The 23,497-nt window shown below is 45.1% G+C and overlaps 1 protein-coding gene across 1 annotated transcript in view; it reads left to right on the top strand.

Moving 5' to 3' along the window:
- The first annotated feature begins 10,175 nt into the window (after nt 1-10,175).
- Nucleotides 10,176-23,497, top strand: part of BACE2 (beta-secretase 2) — a 59,689-nt gene continuing 46,367 nt past the window's right edge. The window contains exon 1 of the mRNA XM_059465997.1: nt 10,176-10,512. Coding sequence (XP_059321980.1) covers nt 10,192-10,512 — 321 coding nt within the window. The 5' untranslated portion in view covers nt 10,176-10,191. The remainder of the gene's footprint in view (nt 10,513-23,497) is intronic.

Here is a 23,497-nt window from a genome sequence, read left to right as displayed (position 1 = left end):
CCTAATTGCATTTGGCAGGAATGGAGTGGGGAGTGACATTTCTGATTATCTTCTGCCAAGCCTCAAAGAGCTGCTTTGTCCTCTTTCCCAGCTCCCAGGAGAGAACCAGTGCAGTAAACACCATCTCCTTAGGTACTACATGTAGCAGCAGCAGACATATTTGCAAAGGTCACCTGGCAGAAGGCATTCCTGCCAATTCCCCTTCAAATCCAAACGCTTATTATGAACTATTTAAAGCTGAGCCTGCTTATACAAGGTGGAGTGAACCCAAACTATGTGTTGTAGCTCTCTTTAAAAAGGGGTAAGATTTGCCCAAGTGTTAATGGAGTGCAGGAGATGGATAAGGGTATTGCTAATATGAGGTAACCAAAAAATTATTCAGTCCTTTCACACAAATGTTATATTCAGCCTACAAGAAAGAGACCCTGGAAAGATGAAGCAGAAATTCCTGAGTGCTTTTCCTCTTTGGAAAGTGTATTCTCTCATACAAGTCTAATAAAGGAGATTACCTCCAACACTGAGTCAGCTTCTATTTCTTTTTTTTTTTTTTTTCATTTCCTAAAGAGACTAATAGGATTTCCAGTACTAAATCCTGAAAATCATATTCCAAAGCAGCACCACCCAAACCTTTGTCACGGGGACCAGAGTAGAAGGTGAAACCCTGAGGGGGTTTTTTTTTGTGCTACTTCAGAAACAGTTAAAATGCAGTCAATAAACTTAGAGACTGAGAAGGAAAAGACCTCTGAGAATCCAGAAGGTCTCATTGCTCTCAAAATAATACAGAGCAGATTCCTGCATGGAAAATCTTAATTGGTTACCAAACCGCTTCATCCGGGGCGCGTCGGATTCCTGCGCTCACATTCCTCATTTGGGGAGAAGTGCTCAGAGCTCCTGTGCTCCTGTCCCTGATCCTGCCACCCCAGCAGGGCAGGAACACCCTTTTCCCACCCCAGCAGGGCCCTTTTTCTCCTCCAAGTCACGTCACCGTGCAGGTCCCTTTCTCTTTGTGCTGTCACAGCTCCCCTGTGCCCCCCTGATCTCTCCAGGTCCCTTCAGCTGGAGCTGCCTCCCTCCCTGCGCTGTCCCCGGTGTCCCTTGTCACTCCTGTGATTTCTGCCCAGCAGCAGCTCCAAGGAAATTCTGACCCAGCCCCGCAGCAGGACCCAGGAGCTTCCCCCAGGCTGAGGGTGCAGAGCAGCCGGGAGAGGGATTTGGTGCAAAAGGGAGGAAAGGAGCTGCCAGATGGGCTGCACTGAGCGCATGGAAACTGATTTTTTTTGGTAGGAAAATAACCATGCTCACATTTGGTTTGTTATATATACCTCATAGGCTGATTTCCTTTGAGGTTTGGGGGTTTTTTTGTTGTTTTTTTTCCAGGAGGTTTTTGGGCGGTTTTTTTGGGTTTTTTGAGTTTTGGTTTTTTTGGTGGTTTTTGTTTTGGTTTGTTTTGTGGTTTTTTTTGTTTGGTTTTTTGGGTTTTGTGGGTTTTTTGGGGATTTTTTGGGTCTTGTTTTTTTGGTGGTTTTGTTTTGTTTGGGGTTTTTTTGGGTTTTTTTGTTTTTTGTTTTTTTATTTTGTTTTTTGGGTGGGTTTTTTGGGTTTTTGGGTCTTGTTTTTTTGGTGGTTTTTGTTTTGGGTTTTTTTGTGTGTTTTTTGTGTTTGTTTTTTCTTTGGGTTTTTTTGTTTTTTGGGGTTTTTGGGGGGTTTTTTGGTTTTTTTGGGTCTTGTTTTTTTGGTGGTTTTTGTTTTGTTTGGTGGTTTGTTTTTTTGTTTGGTTTTTTTTTGGTTTTTTGGATTTTTTGGGGGTTTGGGTTTTGTTTTTTTGGTGGTTTTAGTTTTGTTTGGTTTTTTTTTGTTTGTTTTTTTGGGGGGGGTTTGGGCTTTTGGGGGGTTTTTTGGTTGTTTTTTGGGTTTTGGGTGGGTTTTTTTGGTTTTTTTTTTTTGGTTTTTTTTTTTTTTTTTTGGTTGGTTGGTTTTTGTTTGTTTTAGTTTTGTTTTTGTTTTTAATTTTTTGTTTATTTGTTTTGTTTTCTAGCACCTGGACATGCCAGATTTGCTTCTCACACATGAACACCCCAAACTAACTGATTTTTTTTATTTTATTTTTTTTTTTTTTAGCCAGAGCACAATATGCTTTTCTCCAGTGCATTCCTCAGAACAGCCAGGAACAAACTTGCAGAAAATAGGATTTTTGAGTCTCTGGTGGACCCTCAGCCCAAAAGACTTCAGCCCCTGACTTCAGCAGTTACAAGCTTCTCTAATTCAGTGTTCTCTGCATTATCAATCAGAAATCATGCAAACAACTCCAAGAAATATATTTCTGATGCCCAACATGAGAAATGTGCAAACTATTTAAGAAGGAAAGACAAATTGAAGTAAAATTACCAGATCTTGCAGATCAATCTGGTTCACTTCGGTGAGCCCTGCCATTACAAACGAGGGAAGAATCACCTGAAGTTTTTCAGGCTTTATTTTCAGCCTTCTGCCTCTTTTTGGCTGGCTGGCTGCCTGGCAGAGGCTGCAGCTCTGAAACAGCCTCCCTGATGTATTGTTTCCTGAAAACAAAGAATTCCAAGAGGCAAGCATAATTACTCTCATTGTTGGGTGCTGGAAACAAATGGCAGGAGACATAAATTATGAGAAGACCTCTGTGTCTGATGGGGAATAATGAACTGCTGGAAAGACAGAACAATTGAAGTGCAAAGTCATGTAGCATTTTGCACATTAATAACTTAATCAACTTTCCAAGTTGACAATTTTTTACTCATTTTTTTTAGAAACGGATCAGAGCGTGTTGCCTCAGGACATTTTTTTTTTCCTGGACCATTTTCATTACTGTCATTACCAGGTAAATGCAGGGTAACAGTCCTTTTCCTTATTGACTTACTTAAACCATTTTTCAGCTCTATCCTGCAGAAAGCCCAACATTCACAACTGAAAACAGTTCATTATCACTCTTTTTTAGAGTATGTGAGAGTTTTAAGTAGCATTTTGGGTTTATCATTAACGCAGACTCTCAGAAGTCTAAATATACCCTGGTACATCCTGAACTGGAAGTTCACTCTGTAAAACACAATTCCATTCCACCTTCCCCTGGCATCTCAGAGATCTCCAGAGGCCCAGCAGGATGACAACAAGACCTCATTTTGCAAAGCTGATGGATGCAAACCTCTCTTTGGTACAGCAGGTTTTCCCCATGGCTTAGAAGCCAGGAATGTTTCTGTGCCTGTGGACGGCTTTGCTGGTGACATTTTCATTTGTCATGCACGTGTTTGTCTTCACATGCATGAACTGAGAAACTTCGACCTTTCTAAGAATCTTGGGAAAACAGAGCTCAATTTTGGGGTTTTTTAAAATGGGTTTTGTTGGGTTTGGTTTTTTAATTTGAAAGAAATGGGATACAAAATAAGTTATTTTGATCAAGGTCACTGGGAAGAGTGTAACAATTTTTTCCAGTGTTTTTCTATTACTAATTTGAATTTAAAAAAAAAAAAAAAAAACTCCAACCAAAAAAAACCACCAAATAAAAAAAACCCAAAACAAACAAACAAAACAAAAAAACCCAACCCAACCAAACAAAAAACCCCAAAAAATACAAAAAAACCTCCAAAACAAAACCAAAAAAAAACCCAAAAAATTCATTTAAAAAGTCTAATTTCAAGAACCAAAAATCCAAAAATGAAAACTCAATAACTCATTGTCAGGTTGCAAATAATCTTTTATCAAAAAAAAAAAAAACCACCCAGGTCGTTAAAAAAATCCTTCATTAATCCCACTAATTACATGTACTTAGGTTGTTCCTCTTAATTCTCCTTCATCCCAGCATCACTCAGGAACCTGGTTTGTGCTCAGCCTTCAGCATTTCAGATTGAATTTACAACAATTTACTGAATTTACAGCATATCTAAACCAGAATCCAGAAATGTCCTGGCCCAGGAAGAGAGGAAAGGAAGGAATTTCACTGCCCAGGTGGCAGTCACTGAGTTGAGGACCCCAAGTTAAGGAAATTGCAGATTTTCATAGATTATGACCAAATTTACCAGTCTGCAGAGGGTCAGCAAGAAAGGGGGACCACAAAACCCAGCAGATTATAAAGACAGGCTGCAGGAATTAATTTTGCCCTGTGTGAGCTCCTTAATTTCTTGAACTTTCCAGCTGAACAGCTATTGTCTAGAATTCCTTGAGGGTTCTCTATCCCAAGCCCTCCACTTCCAAGTAAATGCTGTGGAGTCCAAGCACTTCTGAAAAGTCTTAACCAAGCTGAGTGATTTCCCAGCCACAAACTATTCTTATAATTCTTACTATAAATAAATGAATAGTCCACCACTTCTGGGCAAGTAGGCTGCAGCCCCACGTTTATACCCGGGTACTCTCAGCAGTGCCAGCTCTCCCTGTGTTGTTTTTAAAGCCCTGCTGTAGTTCACTGCATGTTTAATTTTTCATAGTTTATGAATTTATAACCATTGCTGTTTGTGGTGTAGGAAGGTCTGGAATCAGGAGGTCGATATTGGATCATTTGAAGGTCTAACCCACAAATTATTTCTTCCCTGGTGCCAGATGCAGAATGGAGCTGAGGAAGCCTGCAGAACTTTATGAGGAGAAATAACACTTTTGTGTGAGAGTGCTCAATGCATTTATCACGAGCTCAGATGTGGGGCAGGAGCTCCCCAGGCAGCAATGAGTTACACCAGACCAGAAATACCCAAACAGAAGGTGATAAACATTCAAAGTAAACGTAATATTGAATATACCGATGGTGCTGCAGCACCAGGGTGTTCATGAGCCTTCTCTTAACCTCAGCTCTGATGCCCTTTGAGATTGTGTGGTCTGAGCAGGCTCTACGTGGACCTGCAGCTGTTTGTGCCTCTCCTTCCTTGGTTCCTGCTCCTTTCCACGGAGGAGGGATCTTGGCTCCTGCACAGCCCCTCTGCCCTAGCACTGGCACAAGCACAAAACAAAGAGCACTTTGCATCCCTGCCCTTTGACTGGTCACACTCTGTCACTGTCGCATTTTCTGGAAAATCCCTTCGCCAGGATTTCTTCTCCTGGGAAGCTGAGAAGCCTCAGAGAGGAATGAAAACAATGATTGTCTGATTGCTTCCCCTGTGTTTGCTGCTTTGGAATGTGATCTGGACATTGTTTACCAACAGGTGAAGGTTTGATTGGTTTCCTGTGAATTGTTTTTGCTTAATGACCAATCACCACCAGCTGTGTTGGACTCTGAGGAGTCAGTCATGGGTTTTTCATAATCATTGTTGTTAAGCCTTCTGTCTGTTTCCTTCTCTTTCTTTTGTATCGTTTTAGTACAGCATAATATAATATAATGTAATATATAACATATAACATACACTATATACTATATAATAAATATTATATATACTATATAATAAATATTATATTATATCATATTATATTATGTATTATATTATATTATATTAATAATATAATATAATATAATATAATATAATATAATATAATATAATATAATATAATATAATATAATATAATATAATATAATATAATATAATATAATAATCAGCCTTCTGAGAACATGGTGTCAGATTCACTCATCTCTCACCTCATCCTGGGGACCCCTGCAAACTCAACAACATGCCACTTTGTTAGAGAAAAAGTGATCATAAAATCACAGAATGGTTTGGATTGGATGGAAATTTAAAGCTCATCCAGTTCCATCCCCACTGCCATGGCAGGGACACCTTCCACTGTCCCAGGGTTCCCCAAGCCCCAATGTCCAACCTGGCCTTGGGCACTGCCAGGGATCCAGGGGCAGCCACAGCTCCTCCAGGCAGCATTTTCCAGTGCCTTACCACCCTCACAGGGAAGAATTTCTTCCTGACATCCAATTTAAACCTGCTCTCTGTCACTTTGAAGCCATTCCCCTTTGTCCTGTCGCTGCATGCCCTTGTAAAACGTCTCTCCCCGTCTTTCTTGGAAGGCCACAATTAGGTCACCCTGAAGCTTCTCTTCTCCAGGCTGAGCAATCCCAGTTCCCTCAGCCTTTCCTCACAGGAGAGCAGCTCCATCCCTCTGACACCTTGGCTCTACAACACCTCACATGTTCAACTGCATACCATCATTCAGAAAACTCACTGCTCAGTGACCAAAGAAGGCACCCCCACCCACAGATCCTCTACCCAAAATAAAGAGCTGGATGGTGATAAGGATTTGCAGCTACATCCCCAAGCACAGAATCTTCAGCCACATCTTGCATGAGCTCTACACCCAGCACAGACACTCCATCCTTTAATAAGTCCCAGAAGCGTCCATGTTCCCCCCTTTGGAGCAGGAGGCAGTTCAGAGCCCCAGGAATGGCACTGGAACAGCTCTCCTGAGGGGAACATTGCTCATCCCATGGGCCAGCTGTTTTATTCATTTGAGGGCAAACAGAGCCAGACCCTGTGGCCTCTGCTGCCCCTTGATTGTTTACACTCATCTTGTACAAGCAATGTTCCACTAGAATAGGCCTAAAATATGACAAAGCTGATTGCAAGACAGCCACAGACAGAGAAGACCTTTTCCCAGTCACATCCAGGAAGAACAAAACCCCTCCTCTCCTCCAGCTACCTAATTCTGTGAATTAACCCTTTGCAGGTGCAGCTGGGTTTCCTTCAGAGCATTGTGGAATTACAGTAAGGAGCAATCACTCTTCTTAAAACCAAAGTATTGATTATGCTAAGAGCAAGAAGACAGAAAGCAGACGCAGCAGTTTTAGGACAGAAGCCTTTGTGGCCATCTGCCCTCACCATTGTGTAACACTGGCACAGGTCAGCCTGACTCCTTCAGAAGCTGGGCACAGAAACACTTCGATCTGAGCAGTCCCCTAATAGCTTCCTCCTGGGGAGGGAGAGATCTCTTTTTAGCCACACACAGCTCCTTCTGCTCAGATCAGCTCCAGCACTTCCTCTGCATCCTCAGATGCTTTCTCTGTTCCTGCTGCTTTTCTCAGCAGGCCTGATTTAACATCTCCACAGATCAACTCTCCCCTCTGACTGAGTTCACACACCTTGGCCACAGCACAGAGCAGCTGCATTTCTACGATGTATTTACAGTAAACATTCTGCAAAGAATATTTACTGTAAGAAAGAAAAGAAAAAAATATACTGTATTCTGCAAATGCTGGTGGAAAGTTGTATTATAGACACAAATGTTAATTCACTGTCAAGAGTATTTCTGTGATGCTCTGTATTCTGTAAATGCTGGTGGAAGGTTGTATTATAGACACAAATGTTAATTCACTGTCAAGAGTATTTCTGTGATGCTCTGTATTCTGTAAATACTGGTGGAAAGTTGTGTTATAGACACAAATGTTAATTCACTGTCAAGTGGCTTTAAAGCACCATGGTGCCATCAAATTGGATTAATACAGAGTTGGATTAAAGTCAAGATTTACCTGAAAAGTTATATTTAGACAGCTGACTTTAAGGGGAAAAAAAAGGCTTATTCACAGAGACTGATATTAAAAATACTTTTATTATTATTTACTCAAAGAACACATATTTGGAATCACAAAACTAGAGAAAAACAAGATTCACCAAATACTGTAGAACACAAAGTGTACAGACACTTAAACTTGAGTCTATTTCTGGCATTTCATTTATTTTCTGTATGTGATACATTAAAAAAACCCAAATGTGCATGTTGACTGTGGCACTCATTGCATACAGATGACTTCCCCTCTGAGGAACATCTTGGATGCAGTCACATTTGGCTCTCTGGGAGGACTTTTTTTACATCTCCTTTCCCAAGCAGCTGTTCACATTGCACTTTTCAGGCCCATTCCTGCCAGTGTTCAGAAATGCACTGGAACTTCTCACCTGTACGTGGCACAGCCTAATTCTTCTCAGATACTTAAATAAATAAAGGAGCAAGGCAGACACCCCATTCTGCACACCCAGCCCTGCTGGGATGATGCCATGGGAGGGCAGGAAGGTTTCACACACAGCATCTCATACACAGCAGCTGCCTGATGAGCATTTACTGTGAGACTCATCCAGGGCTGTGGAAAACAGGAAGAGAACTTTTACCAAACAGCATGAACAAAAAAGGAGAAGTTTTCTCCTCAACACTTAAAGGCTATGCTATATCTTCTATGCTCTGAAAACTATGCACTCCTTTGGCTGGAATTGCTTTAGCCAGGAGTGTGGTAATGTATCTTAGCAACAGCAGCAAGGGGGAAGACTTACTGTACTGTAAAAGAATTAAAACAAAATGCACATAGCTGCTGACTGTTCTAAATACATCCCTACCACTCTGAGGGGGTGTTCAATTATACTCCTGATTACTTTTCCCATTCCCTTTTCCAAAGGGGCGGGGGCATTTCTCCACTTTTCAGCTCACCCATGAAGAGCCCCCGAGCATTTTAATTCCCCTTTGGCTTCAGCTGTGACTAGGCAGGCCCTACAATGCAGCCTGTCACCATCCCAGCCACGTTAGGAAAAGCCATTACTGCAGCGCCCCGGAGATAACCTCTTTGTGTGAGCCTGGCCGCCCCTCCCTCAGGTGCTCAGCTGCATTTTCCCTCTGCCTGGAGCAGGTGAGACCAGACAGAGCAGGGCTGCAATATTTCACCTTCCTACTTGTCAGGCAAACAGAAAGCTTTGTGCAGCAGGGGAACTTTGCACAATTTCACTTCTTAGCAAGGTGTGTGGTTCCCCACAAGCACAACCACCTCCTGAGAGGAAGTTTCATTTATAACCTCTCCTCCAGCCCCTAGCCAGGCCACGGTCCTTGTAGGCTTCCCCTGCAGCATTTTCCTTCTTGCTGAGGGCTCCACCAGCCAGGACAGGGTCTGCATCCCCCTCCTGCCATGGATGCAGGAGGAAAAGCATCCAGCTGCACCAGAAGCACGGAACTGATCCAAGGGAAGCCCTACAAAGGGCTCCAGATTTGAGGTGACAGAGCCAGAGTAACAAAAACATCAGTGAAAAAATGTGAAAACACTTCTTTTCCTTCAGCAAGGGAAGGTGGGCTCCCACTTTCTTTTTAAGGATTATCCTCTTCAAGCAATTCTGAGAAATGACTACAGTTAACAGCCTTACCCCAAACAGCCTTCCCAGGAATGAACACTGTCTGCCTCTTAATAAAACTTCATTCAATACCTGCGAAACACCTGGAAATCTTGTGGACGATTACTCCAGCTCCAGGAAGGGAAGGGGGGAGCTCTTTCAGTTTACTCTGGCAGAGGAGGGATCTCAGTGCACAGAGTTCTACACAGATTTACACACAGGGAGAGACCAGGTGGCTGCCTAGGACAGCAAATTGATCAGGGGACACCCAGAGTACACATGACTTCAGCTGGATATTTTTCAACTTCATCTACAGCCGAGGACCGGGGGAAGAGCCAGAAACAGCCACAGAGTGACTCTGCTTAGACTTGCCCAGTGTTACATTTCAAGGTTTTTTGGACTCTCCGCTCCATCCAGCGATCCATCAGGGCACTGCCATTACTCCAGAGATGTCGAGGCTAATTCCACCCTAAGTGTTCCCATCTTTCAAAAGGCCTCACTTGGCTGCCGTTATTAATTCCGTGCATGATGAAGACATTTAAAGCCTCGCATACTCTCTCAAGCAGACGCCTTTGCGTGCCTCGCTCCAGCCGGTGCAGCAGCTGAATTTCCACACGCACAAACACACACACAAACACCAACGGTGTGAAGCGGCACGCGGGGACACTCCCGCATCCCCGAGTGACCCCGCATCCCCATATCCACCTCCTCCTGCCCAGCACAGCCCCGCTCCCGGGGGATGGCGATGCCGGAGCCCCCAGCCCCGTGTACCGGGAGGGGACCGGAGCCTCTCCCCGCTCTCCGCTCTCCCTTTAGGCCTTTCGGAAACTTTTCTCCCCGCCCTGCCGCCCTCTCCCTTAGCAGGGCCGAGCCGAGCAGTTTTTCCCGAGGCCGCTGGGTCGGAGCAACTTTCCCCTCACGGAGTTCCGAGCGCTCCGGCTGCCCCGGGGCCGAGCGGGAGAAACGCGAGGAGGAGCTCGCTTCGGGGGAGGGGGAGACGGAGCCGGGGCGTGGGTAAGCCGCTCCGGGGCGTGGGTAAGCCGCTCCCTTCTCCTTCCTCCTCCTCCTCCTCCTCCTCCTCCCCCCTCGGCTGCTCCAGTCTGGCAGCCAGGCTGCCTCCGGCCGGAGCCGCCGCACTTGGGAAGCGACTCCTCCCGGCCCCGGGATGGGGACGCCGCTGGCGGCTCCCGGATTGCTGCTGCTGCTGCTGCTGCTGGCCGGCTCCGCGGGGCTCTGCCGGGCTCTGTTCTCCCTCCCGCTCCGCGTGTCCCACCCCGCCGCCCCCGCCGGCTCCCCGCCCGCCCCGGTGGTGCTGCGGCCGGCCGGCGGCAGCCGGCAGCAGGATGCCCCTGGGGCTGCGGACGGCTTGGCCTTGGCCTCGGACCCCGGCGGCACCCTCAACTTTTTGGCCATGGTGGAGAACCTCCAGGGAGACTCCGGCCGCGGCTACTACCTGGAGATGCTGATCGGGACCCCGCCGCAGGCGGTAGGAGCGGGCCGGGGGCTGCGGGCTGGGGGCGCTGGGAGGGATGGATGGGGAGGAGGGGACCGAACTTCTCCGGGGTGGCAGCGACTCGGCCCCCACCCCTCCGGCTCCAACGCAACTTTGTCCCGGTGCTCGGCGCTGGCGCCTCCTCCCTTCCCCTTTCTCCCCGGGAGACGGGGCCGGTGCCCGGCGCGACTTTCCGCGGACCCGCAGGGAGGGGAGAAAGGAGAGAAGCATCCCCTGTCCTGCCCCTGCTCGGGAAATCTGCGGATCTGGTCCCCAGGATTCCTTGTAGGCTCTGTCACGGCGAAGCGAGTTGTTCTGCCAGCCGAACTGACCGTGTTTTAGAGACAGAGGATGCTTTTTTGGTTATTCTTTGCTTTTTTAAGCTGCTCTGCGTCGTGATTGGGTGCTCTGGTAGATCTTCCCGGTGCTCCCGGGAGAATCGCTCGGCATCTTCCTGCTGAACTAAAGTGATGGCTGGGCACAACCAGCCCCTTCTCGGGAACCCATGTGCTGCTCATCAACGGGGCAAAGAACCTGTGTGTTCTGAATAGTGCTTTCAGACAAACCGTGTTGCCTTGAATCTTCCCTCTCTGCCTCCACCAGTGTGGCTGAAGTTTGTTTCGAGATGTTTTTTGGGTTTTTTTGGGTTTTTTTGCCGTTGCTCTTTCATGTGTGTCATGAGATCCCAGGAGGAGCGGAGCCGGGCTGCGCGTGGCATGACTGGTCAGCTGAGTGGGGATTAATTTCCTGAGAGCCCTCGGGGCTTTCCTTCAGAACTTCGCGTTTGCTTCAGGAGTTCAGGTCCTGAGGTTCCCAGTGTAGACAGAAAGAAAAAAAAAAAAAAATCTTTATTCTTCTGCTTAACTCCCCTACGTAATAAAAAGCCAGTGAATGCCAAAATGCGCAGCCCGTGGGGAGTGTTCAGCCGTCATTGCATTTTTGGATGTCTGCGAGCTCTTTCTTTTTTTTGCCCCTCGAGTGTAAGAGGATTGGCCACATCATCTCTCTAATCAAAAGGTATCACACTGGGATCAATACATGCATTGAGAAAGGCTGGCATTGTTTTATGATCAATAAATAGAGATTAAAAAATTAAAAAAAAAAAACATAACTAGGTCTGACATATCAAGGTGTGGCCCAGTAGCCATGGAGGCCATGAAATAATTTTTCCTCCTTGTTGAGTGATGCATATTTGACTAGTTCTGTTGGTGTGGTGTGGTGTGTGCTTCATAACTCCAGGGAACATTCAAACATTCAATATTGGCTTCTGCCAGAACTGAGGCACCAGATTTGATTGGACTAATCACCCAATTCAGCATGTCCTAGATGAAAAAAAAAAACTTCAGGTAGGAAAAGTGACTATCAGGCATATTATCTCCTTACATGTCTAGGGGGATTCTGAAATGGGAAGAAATGGAGAGGGGAAAAATGTGACAGGCCTTTCATAATATGACTGGAGGTCTAAGAGGGAGAAATGTGCTGCCCTCAGTACACCCACAGGGTTCACTTATGCTCAACAGCTCGTATCACTTGTATTACAGGTGATGGAAGGTTTCAGCTAGACTTGCCTCGGATTTTTTTTTTTTCCACATAAAAAAACCCATGCTTTGAATCTGATTGCAAAGCTTTTACTATTTTGAACTAGTTCTGACTTCTTGCAAAGTTAATTATTTTAAAGACTACCACTGGTTTAGCACATGTGAGGTTTTATTCACAAGTAGACCCACCGAGGTTGTAAGTAAGATTATAAATGCTTCTGTTTCCCAAACCAGATCTTGGTGTGTAATGACTCAGTGGAGTGCAGTTAGAATTTCTTCTGTACTTTTGATGAGGATGAATTTGTTAGCTCGTTCCCTGCCTGAAACCAGAAGACTTAAAGATCACAAATGTACTTTCTGCTTTTTCTGCCTTGCAACGAGTAGTATAAAGCCACAGAGCTGCTACTGTTGGTGCTTGAATGCTTCACATGCTGCTACTAAAAGCAAGTGTCTGGATAGTGCCAAGCGTTGGATTGTGTTAAGCTCCTTGGGCAAGCGGTTGCTGGAGTTGGGAGTGGGCTGTGCATGATGGTGTAGAAAAGGAAAATCTTTTCCTGATTTAAATGCTCCTCCCAGCCTGACTTCGCTCCACGTCAGCAGCCGCGCTGCGAAGCGATGCTTGGACACCTTGCTCTGCTCTTGCACCCCTCCAACTTGGGGCTTCCCAGCTTTCTGCCCGAGCCAGGCCCGTCCCAGCGCTGCCAGCCCAGGGAGCTGCCCTGGGAGCTGCCCTGACATTTTGCCAAGCAGGAAGGAGGATGCTGGCAGCCAGGAGCGCCGGAGCGGCTGCGGAGCAGAAAGGTGCACGGCACAGCTGCTGCTCTGCACAGGAGCAGAGAGATGGGGAAATGCTCCCAGGGCAGTGGTGCACCACGACCAAGCAGCGGGCTGTGAGAAGAGAAAGCAGATTTGATGTGGTGGTTACAGCAGTGTTGGTGCCCAGTGGCTTCGGGAGCGTGTGCGTCAAGTGTTGGAAGCTGCTGCGCCAGAACGGGGAATGAACATTTGTGAAAGGCTTCAGCACTACAGGGCTTGCTTTGCTGCTCAGCTGCATTTTTAGAAATTTTCCTTTTTTAATTCCTGTTCTTGGAAGGAAGCTACTATGACAGAATTTCGTTTTTCAGGTCATTTAAGGCATACTTTTTGGCTTTCGTTCCAATTCTGATTTGTCATATAGCAGATAAACAGAGCACAGAGCTGCGATTCACAATGGCAGTTCTGAAACACTTGTTCTGACGGTACAAAAATAGAGCAGCTGTGTGAAGTCAAAATTTATTTTATTTCCAAGACAGGAAACTTCAATGCAGTCAATCCAGTTTTGCAAAGTGTTTGCAGCCAAAGTGTATCTGATCATTTCCAGTTTTATGATACAATATCCTTCCTAATCCTATCAGATCTCCAGACCAGTTACCAGGTTGGTGTCAAGTGTTATTACTCCCACTAATTCTTATTCATTCACATGTAGACCTACTTAAGAATTATGTGAAAGGTGAGAACGGTCTGTTGTATTGAAGGGTGTGATGTATTTGTCCCTTATTTCATGGATGTATAATTATGTGTCCTACTCCTGATGGATTATGGGCTTTATACCTGTCTGCATAGGTGCACTTCCAGTTCCAGATTTAAGAGGTGGCAAGAGCCCAATATGAATTGTGTGCAATGTTCTCAGCTATTCCTTTAAATAATCCAATGGAATTCCTTTGCTCCATCTTTTATTATTTTACCTACCCTGAGATTATAAGAACTGTGAGAAACTGAATCCAAGATCATTTAGGTTTTTTTGCTATCTTCACTGCAGTTCTCTTCATATTAATTTTGTTTCTCCTACAAGCTTTTGACCAAAAGAATAGTCAAACTCTTTAAAAAAACTCATGTTTTTCACAGCTTTCTTGAAGTCCATCTGGACTGCATTAAATGTTTGCAGGGACAGTACCATTGCCTCATCTTGCCTCTTGTACAAGGTGGTGGCAGTCCTGGTGATCCCACTGCATCTCCAAGCTGTGTTTTTATTAAGAACAGGTAATTTTTAATCCTGCTACTCCTCTGTGAAAGAGATACCAGGTGTACAGCCCCTGAGAGCTCTTGTCTGATTAACCACACAAGGATCCAACTTGTGCTCTGAATGCCACAGCTCCTTTCTTTCAGTGTCAGTTCTTCATTCTGTTCATGAAGAGGCTTTTAAATCTGCTGTTTATCCTAATGGCAGTTTGTTCTGTGCACGGGGTGAGCAAAAACCCCTTCTATAAACCTGCTCCCAAGTTTTAGGGTCAGCGTGGATGTTGGGTCTAACGGCCCCCGCTGCAAAACACAAACTTCAGTTCCCACATAATTGGTGGGAGGTTATCTTCCCTTCCATTTCTTCCAGCTATTAAAGAGAGGAATGATAAAGAAGGATATGTATTAAATAACTCTAGTGTGTCGTGGAGTCAGAATTTATGGCTTCGTGTTTTGAGGGTGATGTACACGCACATTAACAAGTTCTGAACTTGCAGCCATTATTCCTTAATTGGTGGTAGCTCTCATTCTCTGAGTGTTGAAAGGAATGAAGATGTGAGGAAAGAGTCAGCTGCTCTTGTAATCTGATTTCTGGTGCTGTGCTATTGCCCAACATGCTCAGCTCCACTTTCTTAATTTTGCTGAAAAGGGGCTCACTGTATTTCTAGACACAAGGAGTTTTAAAATGTGATCTTTCTTTGTTCAAATATCAGAAGGCAGGCTGCATCTCAGGTCTCTTTCTTTTTTTTTTTCTTCTTTTTTTTAGTAATTACTAAGGTCTTTTGTATTTATTTTTCAGTTCTTTATGAAAGCTGAAGAAACAAAAGCCTGAGAAGCAAAGACAATTTCTGTGGTGCGTTGGAGTGTTTTGAAGTGGCAGTGTCAAAATCCCTCCAGATCTGTCTAGTGGAAATAGTATTGAAATGCAAAAATATTCCTGTTTCTAAATGGTGATTTGAGTCTATTTTGGTGGTTGTTGTTATTGGATACCTGCAAAATAAAAAGGACAAGCACCTGGCAGTTGTAATTCAGGACTAACCCAGTGAACAGCTGTGGGCTGTGATGTGTTTTTGACCCAAGACAAGCAAGCAAACATACCAAGTTTGGGTTGACCAAAAAGCCCCTGCCTTTACAAATTAGCAATTTAGCACCTTCTTCCATCCAAAATTAGCCCTGGCAAAAGAGGCTGTGTGGGAGTAGTAGAGGCTGTACTATAAAATAACCCAAAATGTGAGTGCTGCTTGCACTGAATGGAAGAGGCTCACCATGGTCATTCCTCAGGATGCTCTTCTCTCCCAGAGTTAGGGATTAGAGCCCCACTAACTGTTCCTTTAAAGGAGCTTTCTCCTCTTCAGAGAAGTGATGGAAGCTTTATTATCCAGGGGTTCTGCTTGAGGCAATCCTGAATTCACATCCTGGTGGGTCAGGGCAGGAGAGATGTTGTGAGGAGCAGAAGTCGTGGAAAGAGGTGCCAGGCTCACATTTTTTACCACTTTGCATTTCGTTCCTTATCAAGGAAAAAGCATCAGTTAAAGGTGGAAAGAGGAAAGCAGAGGGCATGCAAATAACTCTTTTCCCTGAATAAAGTGTAAATTAGTTGGGATTTGGAGTAGAAATGAGATGAAAATGAAACAGTGGACGAAAGAAAGCCCATGGGGAATTTCCATGTGTTTGTTTCATTTAGATTATTAAGGAAGAAATCTTTCTCTTCTTACTTTCGCTTTTCTTGTGGTTTTTTTTTCCCCCTTTTTCCCCCCTCTCTAACCAGAGGACTGTGAGCTCTAGGGATTGCATCTGGCAAGACAGACTTAAAAGCTACTACCCCTTGCAGAGGTCTTCATTTCCTTGAAGAGCTCTTACGACTTCGAGTGTGTGAGGACACCTTAGCTATTACATTGCCTCCACATATTATAATTTTTGAAATGTCCTCACTCAGTCTGGCCTGAAGTGTTGTCTGGTCATTGTCAAGTACAGCTCTGTTTGAAAAAGGAAGCTGCTACAATGGCTCTCACATGTGCCTCTCCAGTGGGAGTCAGACAGACCTCTCTGCCCCTTTTCCTACTGGCTGTAAAATACAGATTTCATCATACAAACAACTTGTGTAAATAAGTGAAGGAACTTGTTGCTTCTATTTCAGCACAGATTAGGGCTGGAGATCAAATCTTCAAAGTAAAGGAGGCAGCTCTCAGCTGCCTTAAAGAAGGAAGTGTTTTTTCCTGCTATTGACAGGCCTGTCTTGCTGCTTCCCAGCCTGGGTTTGCTCTGTAGATCCAAGCTGATGAAGCAAACACAGAACATCTTCTAAGGTCACTTTTACACCTGAATTTCTGTCCATCAGCTCAGTGCCCTTCAAAGCACTTGAAGCAGCCCAGGACTAGATAGATCTTACTTTCCTTTCTGCCCGTGTCTCCATCACAGCTCTCTGCACGACTGCATTGCGGTGCTGAGGAGCTGGGCTGGCAAGACACGGCTCACTGGGGTCTCAGAATTTCTGCTGCTCAGAATCACCCTGAGATACGTTAGAAAGTCTCTTTTCCCAGCCAGGCAGTCAAAGGAGTCAGAACTCTTCAGTTCTCAGTCTCAAGGTTGTTTATTGTATCTTATCTATAAAATTCTTTCTCCTGTCCAGCTGAGGTCTACTTAGCAGGACAGTCCAGGCACTCTGCCTGCCCTGGGGCAATGTTATGTCTTTATACTAAAAACTACTTGTACAATATTTACAATTACTTTCCAATACCTATCACCTATGTTAGACAGTGAGCTTCTACTCTAAACCAATCTAAAAGTGCAACCATCACCCAGAACATGAAGGTTAGGAAGAAGAAAGAGGAAGGACAGGGCCCACTCAATTCCTCCATCTTGGAACCCCAAGCCTCCAGTCTAAAAACCTCAAAAATCTATTTTTCACCCTGTGACAAACTATTATTCTACTTAAACTCTCTCGACTGGTAATTCTTCATTCTTCAGGTGGTAATTTGCTCCATGGGTTAAAAATCAAAGTCACAGGTGTCTTGGGCTCAGTGCCAAGGTCTCTGAGCCCCTTGGGCAGGATCTCGAGTCCTCCAGGGCAGCCAGAGGGATTTCCTGGGTTCTGACAATGCCAGGCTGCTGCATCCCTCGCTGTGCCAAGCAGGGGCCAGCACAGAGAAGCCAAAGCTGTGGGGTTGGTGCAGCCTGGAGCTGCTGTGGCTGTTGGTGATCTCTGACCTGGCTGGCAGCAGAGTGGCCTGAGACGGGCTGGCAACAACACCCCGAGGGATCTGTGGGGTGCATGGGGAAGCCCTCTGGATTTGGGAGCTGGATGATGCTGTGGTTGCGTGGTGCTGAGCGGACCTTGGCAGGCCAGAGAAGGAATTTTATAGATAAGAAACAATAAACAACCTTGAGACCGAGATCTGAAGAGTTCTGACTCCTTCTTCAACTGCCAGGCTGGGAAAAGAGACTTTGTAATGTATCTCGGAGTCACTCTGAGCAGCAGAAGTCCCAAGATGCCATCACCTGAAGAGCCTCACCAAGGAGCTCTGAAAGCTTCTCCTCCTCAGGCTGAGAGCAGCTGTGCTGCCCACAGGCCCAGCCAGTTCAGCAGCCTTGCCCCAGGTGTGGCTGTCTGATGGATTTTTGGCCCTGCACATCCCAGAGCGGCCACGTGGCAAAGTCAGCCCTGGAGCCTTCAGGAAGCCTCGGGCCAGAGTCAATGTTTGCTCCCTCTTTTGCCAAAGGCTGATAAAACAGCACCTTTTTCCCCCTGGTCTCACTCCTCCCTCAGAGTTCTTTCCTCATTCTTCATTTTGCCTCTTTCCCGCTGCTCTCGCTGCCTTTTTTATGTCTAAGAGTATTTTACAAGGAGGGAAGCTGGGAGTGAATGTTCTAGACTTTTATTTTTTAAGAGTCTTTCTCTAGCAGATGAAACCTGTGGAGTGTCATGGGGAGGGAAGTTGAGGAAAACAAGCTAGATGGGGGAAAAAGATCTTATTTGAGTGAAAATTACAATTCACTGAATACAATTAATGTGTCATAATTAGGCCCTTTTGAAGGGAATCTGTTAAGACAGTAATTGCACTCTGCAATCCTTTTTTCCCCTCACCACTGCTTACTAATAATTTGATATTGTGAAAAACAAATTACTTGTAGATTTTGTCCTCTTTGCTCAGCTTGCGAGTACTAAAATTAGTTGATTTTATTTGGCTTTATGGTTGGCTTATTTTTGTACCTATTTACTAGCAAAAACTGCTATTAAGCTAGATTGCAATGTGTTCAGGGAAAATGCTGCTCTCACATCCTGGTCTGGCCTTATTTTAAAAGAGGAAAGGTATTAAGGGTGCAGCAACACTTGGTAAGCTTCTCCTCCCTAAATACAGAGAAGAATCCATCCTTAGGGATCCAAAACTGTCGTTTTTGCTTTAAAGAAAAAGACATGACAACTCAAGAACTGAGAGTCACCTTTCCACTTGAGGGAGGGATTAAAGGCCAGCTCCTGCCATTTGACAGGGGAGAAATAATTGGATGCTTTTTGTCAGCCATCTCTCAGATAATTCCTTGATATTTGTGAGTGGATCTGCCTGTGAGAGTGGCTCTCAGCAGAGCACCTTGGAGCCCACCTAGTGCTCAGGCTCAGGTCAAGGCCAGATGTGAGAGTTTTTTCACCACCCAGGCTCTTTCTGCTTCCTACTTTGCTTCCTTAAGAAGCTTCACACCATAGAGGATCAGGATTTGGGGTTTCTACAGGAACAAAAGGCATAATATGTAATTTGTCATCATATGGGAGCTTGGGTCCTGCATGTGCCAACTTGAACGTTTTATTGTGGCATTTGGGAAGAAAAGAATTTGAAGAATGTCATTGGCAGAGATAGTTTTGGCATAGAAAATAAAATAGTGGGGTGTTTTGTTTTGACTGCAGGATTTGGATCTGTTTTCAAAATTGTGACTTTGTGAAATCTCCAGTGTGATGGTGTTCTCAGGGGTTTTTGGCTGAGGGAAAAGATGAGGATCTGACTCCGTGTTTCAGAAGGCTGATTTATTATTTTATGATATATATTAATATATATTATACTAAAACTATACTAAAAGAATAGAAGAAAGGATTTCATCAGAAGGATAGCTAAGAATAGAAAAAAGAAGGAATGAATAACAAAGGCTTGTGTCTCAGACAGAGTCCGAGCCAGCTGACTGTGATTGGCCATTAATTAGAAACAACCAACATGAGACCAATCACAGATGCACCTGTTGCATTCCACAGCAGCAGATAATCATTGTTTGCATTTTGTTCCTGAGGCCTCCCAGCTTCCCAGGAGGAAAAATCCTAAAGAAAGGATTTTTTCATAAAAGATGTCTGTGACACTCAAGGGAGGTTTTTCCCTCCCTTTTTTATCTATGTAAATGGAAACTTTACTTCCAGAATTCCACGATGACACCTGTTGATACAGAAACCTTGACTGTCAGTGTCTGCAGTATAACAAATTAGCAGTTGTGGCATCTTTTCAAGGCCAGGTTGGACAGGGCTTTTAGCAGCCTCGTCTAGTGGAAGGTTCCCTGCCCATGGCAGGGGTTGGAATGAGATTATTTTTAAGGTCCCTCCCAACCCAAACCATTCCATGATTCAAGCCAGAGCACACTACAGCAGCTTGAGCTGTTCAGGGCAGTATTACTGTGCTGCTTGAGCATGGTTTGGAAAGGCTGTGCTTTTATTCACTGTGCTGCCTGGTAGATGTCTGCTACAGCAAAGAGTGAAGTGTGAGGCGTGTCAGAAAAAATGATTCATCAATCCTACCTTTTCTCTGACTAAAGAGATTTTTATTTAATTCATTCATTTTTCTTCTCAGTCACTCTTGGGTTGCAAATAAGACAGAGGAGTTCAAAGGTGGCCACACTTCCCAAAAGTCTGGGAGCTGCTGGGGCAGTGCAACATCTGATGCAGTCACAGTGCCTCAGCTTAACTGTCAGAGAATAATCTTCTCATTACTTGTCAGCAGCAAAGTCCTTCAGGGAATAACACAAACATTTCACATGATCCAAAGTGCCAGATTTTTGCATTTGAACCGCTGAGATAAACCATGTGGGGGATGGGGAGGGTTCACAGAATTTCTCAGGAGCTGTGGTTATGAGCGCTGCTGCATGCTACATTTTCTAGCTAAAATTAACTTCCATTTGCACTCTGCTGAGCCTTCAGGTTTACCTTGAATAACCTTTGGTCATTGGCAAGTGACCAGATGCAGCTCTTTGTCCAGGTTTGGGAGCTTTTCTCCGTGGCAGCTTTGCACAACAGCATTTGAAGTTGCCAGTGGGCAAAATTCCACAATTCCAGTGCCCTGAGCGCCATCAGCTCCAGTGGTGTGAATAGAAGGGTTTGGGTTGAAAAGGATCTTCAAGACCACCTGATTCCAGCTCCTGTCACACATCCATCATCACACAGTGAGATGTAAGCCCTGGCCAGAGTAGAAAGAAGCTTATTCCTGCACTGGAATAAGGAATGGGAGGAATGGCTTGTGAGGAGCTGCTGTTATGGCATGTCCTGGCAGACTTTATCAACCCGAGAGCATAACAAAGTCTTTTAACTTCCTGCCCTACAAACTCAATCTGGTATCTGGAAATGAAGCTGTGTTCCTGCATGCCTCTGTGTTCTCCTGTGTAATCAAGATTTTTATAGTGGAACTTGGTTAACAATTGTAATGATGTATGAGCCACGGGCGAAGCTGGTTCATTTCCCAGAGCTGCTGCCTCTCCAGTATTAGCCAGGGGAAAGAGGAAAGTATGAATGTTTGAGAAGGAGAGAGAGAAATAAACTACTCCAATAGCAGGGGAGGAACAGTGCTGCTGTTCTCTAACAGTGCTGCTTTCAAAAAAGAGAATTTCTTTTTAAAGCATATCATATTTCACTTGAGAATCAAAACCGCCTTTTAAATTGTCCTGCCAAATTTTTAAGTAGAAGCATTAGAACAAATAGGAATAAAAAGCATGATTCTTATTTTTAATTAATCAAACACATCATTATGACATTGGTTAACACTTTTTTTGCTTTTTTTTTTAGTTTTTTTTTTTTCTTTTCCCAATCAAATAGTCCTTCCTGCTAATGTGGAGCATAAAGCTGATTTCTGTTTGTGCCTTTGAACTCCCTTGTATAATTCCAAGGAACACCCATGATGACAATCAAACTCTGCATGGCAATATCCTAAATAGGTCAGGTGCAATGGGGAGCAAAAGCCTTCCATCTGTTGTATTCCCTTTATTAATTGCCAGGGAAATAAAACCACTGGAGTTGCATCACCTTGTTTGTGCTCTGGGACCTGGGACTCCCTGTGCACATTCCTGTGGCCACCAAAGATGGCACAGAGCACTGGAGAGCTGCCTGGCCCTACACCTTTTCCCCAGAGGTATGGCACAACTTTTCTAACAGGGAACACGGTCACAATTACCACATTCCAGTCTTTGTGCCTGACACAGATGAACTCGTGGGTTTTATCCTGATCTTTCCCTCCTTCCCTTCCCTGGCCTGCCCTGGCAGATCCAGTCATGTCCCTTTCCCATCCTGCCAGCCCAGCAGGTGTGTGAAAGTGTGGGATGGTGCCTGTTTCTGGGCAGAAAGGCAGGAAAAGAGGTGGGAGCTGCTGTGACAGGTGAGGAAGAGGTGGTTCAGGAGGGTGGGATTGGCCTTTTCAGGCTGACACAACCCAGATCTTGTGTTAAATAAAGTCTGGCAGTGCTGCAAGCCAGGCCTGAGGAACAAGTCATGGCATTTTTATAGCAGAGATCATGCCTTGAAGTACAGGGAGTTCATAGCTGGATTTCCAAGGTGTGTGCTTGTTTATTTACCTCTCCATACCTAATTATCCCAGCTAATCCAGGGATCTCACTGGGTGAACATGGCATTGTCTGAACTTTCCTGGCCTCCAGGAGAACAGGCTGCTTTCAGAGCCCTTGTCTTGGTTTGGAAAGACAGGATTCTGCTGAGGAAGGCAGGAGCCTCCCCTGAAATGGAGAATGTAAACCCTCCCCACCCCTCTGAATTGCTATAAATTTTAAATTAAGGGGCTCTCAGGCAAAAATATGGGAGCAGGAAATAACAGTTCTTTAATAGGGAAAAGGAAAAAAATAAAAGGATAAAATAAGCAATGCAGTACACTAGAACAACACTAACAGTCAGAACCCAGCCTGACACCCTGTGGGTCAGGGTGTTGGCAGAGCCCCGTTGGAATTGTGGCTGCAGCCCTCCTGCAGTGTCAGGGCTGGCTCTGTTGGAACAAGGGGATCCTGTAGAGAAGGATGTATTCTTCCTCTGAACATCCAGTGGGAGAAGAGGCAGCTGCTGTTCCTGTGGGGAATCCCGTGGAGAAGCCATGCTGGTGTCTCAAAACCTCTGGATTATATCTGGGTAGCAATGCTTGGCTCCTCCCTCTGGGCTCACAACTCCCAATGGGATGCTGTAGTTCTTATCAGTCATGCAGTGACATTCAATAGCTGTTATCAGCAATGTCCCCTGCTAAGGGAAGTGTGATTGTGGTCACTCAAAGAGAGAGATAAGGCAAACTGCCCACTTGACAAAAGATAACCTGCCATACAGATGGTAATGGAAAACATCTTGCATTGCAATCTTCAACAGCCTTGAACTTGTCTTAAGCAGCCAAGCTGGGTGTTCCCATGCCATCATATCCATCGACTTCCATGTTTTGGCAAGGTTGGTTGCTTCACTGTTGGGGTAAGCAGACAGAGAAAACCCAGGGAAAACTTCTGCACTTTGGGTGTGTTAGAACATTTTAGGAGAACAGACTGGAAAATGTCTCTAAGCATTCAGTGTCCTTGAAGAGGAGCACTAAAAAAGCACAAGGAGGAATTCCTGAAAGTAGGCAGCCAGTGCAGCTAGGAGGATGCTCTAATGAGTGGTGCTCCACAGAGTGGGGATGGAAGCGCTGCTGGGAAGAGCTCATTCCAGGGAAAACAGATAGACTTGATGAGTCAGGGGTGTCCTGCTTTCACCTCTCCTCCTCACAGCTCTCCAGGCTCTGAAAAACCTTTGCTAACAAACACTCATCTCCAAAACTAACATCTTGACAGAGGAGAGGGGAAAAAAAAGCCTGGAAAGAATCGTGTCATTACAAGAGTGAGGTGAAGGGGGGAAGAGAGGTAAGAGATCAGACCTGGCATGCAGCCTCCTGAAAAAGCTGATTTGTCTCACTGCTGTCCTGCAAGTCTCATTTTCTTTCTATTTGCCTCCAAAATGTAGCCTTTTCTCAGTGTTATTCACTACCTTCAAATCAAAGAATTATTGAATGGCTTGGGTCAGAAGAGAACTTCAAGATCATCTTGTTCCAACCCCTGCCATGGCGGGGACACCTTCCACTGTCCCAGGTGCTCTAAGCCCCAGTATCCAACCTGGCTTTGGACATTTCCAGGGATCCAGGGGCAGCCAAAACTTCTCTGGGCACCCTGTGCCAGGGCCTCTCTATCCTCACAGG

This window comes from Ammospiza nelsoni, chromosome 2 (assembly GCF_027579445.1).
Source record: "Ammospiza nelsoni isolate bAmmNel1 chromosome 2, bAmmNel1.pri, whole genome shotgun sequence".
NCBI classification, from domain to species: Eukaryota; Metazoa; Chordata; class Aves; order Passeriformes; family Passerellidae; genus Ammospiza; species Ammospiza nelsoni.
Note: the sequence above shows the minus strand (reverse complement) of the source record. Positions and strands in the feature narration are given on the sequence as shown.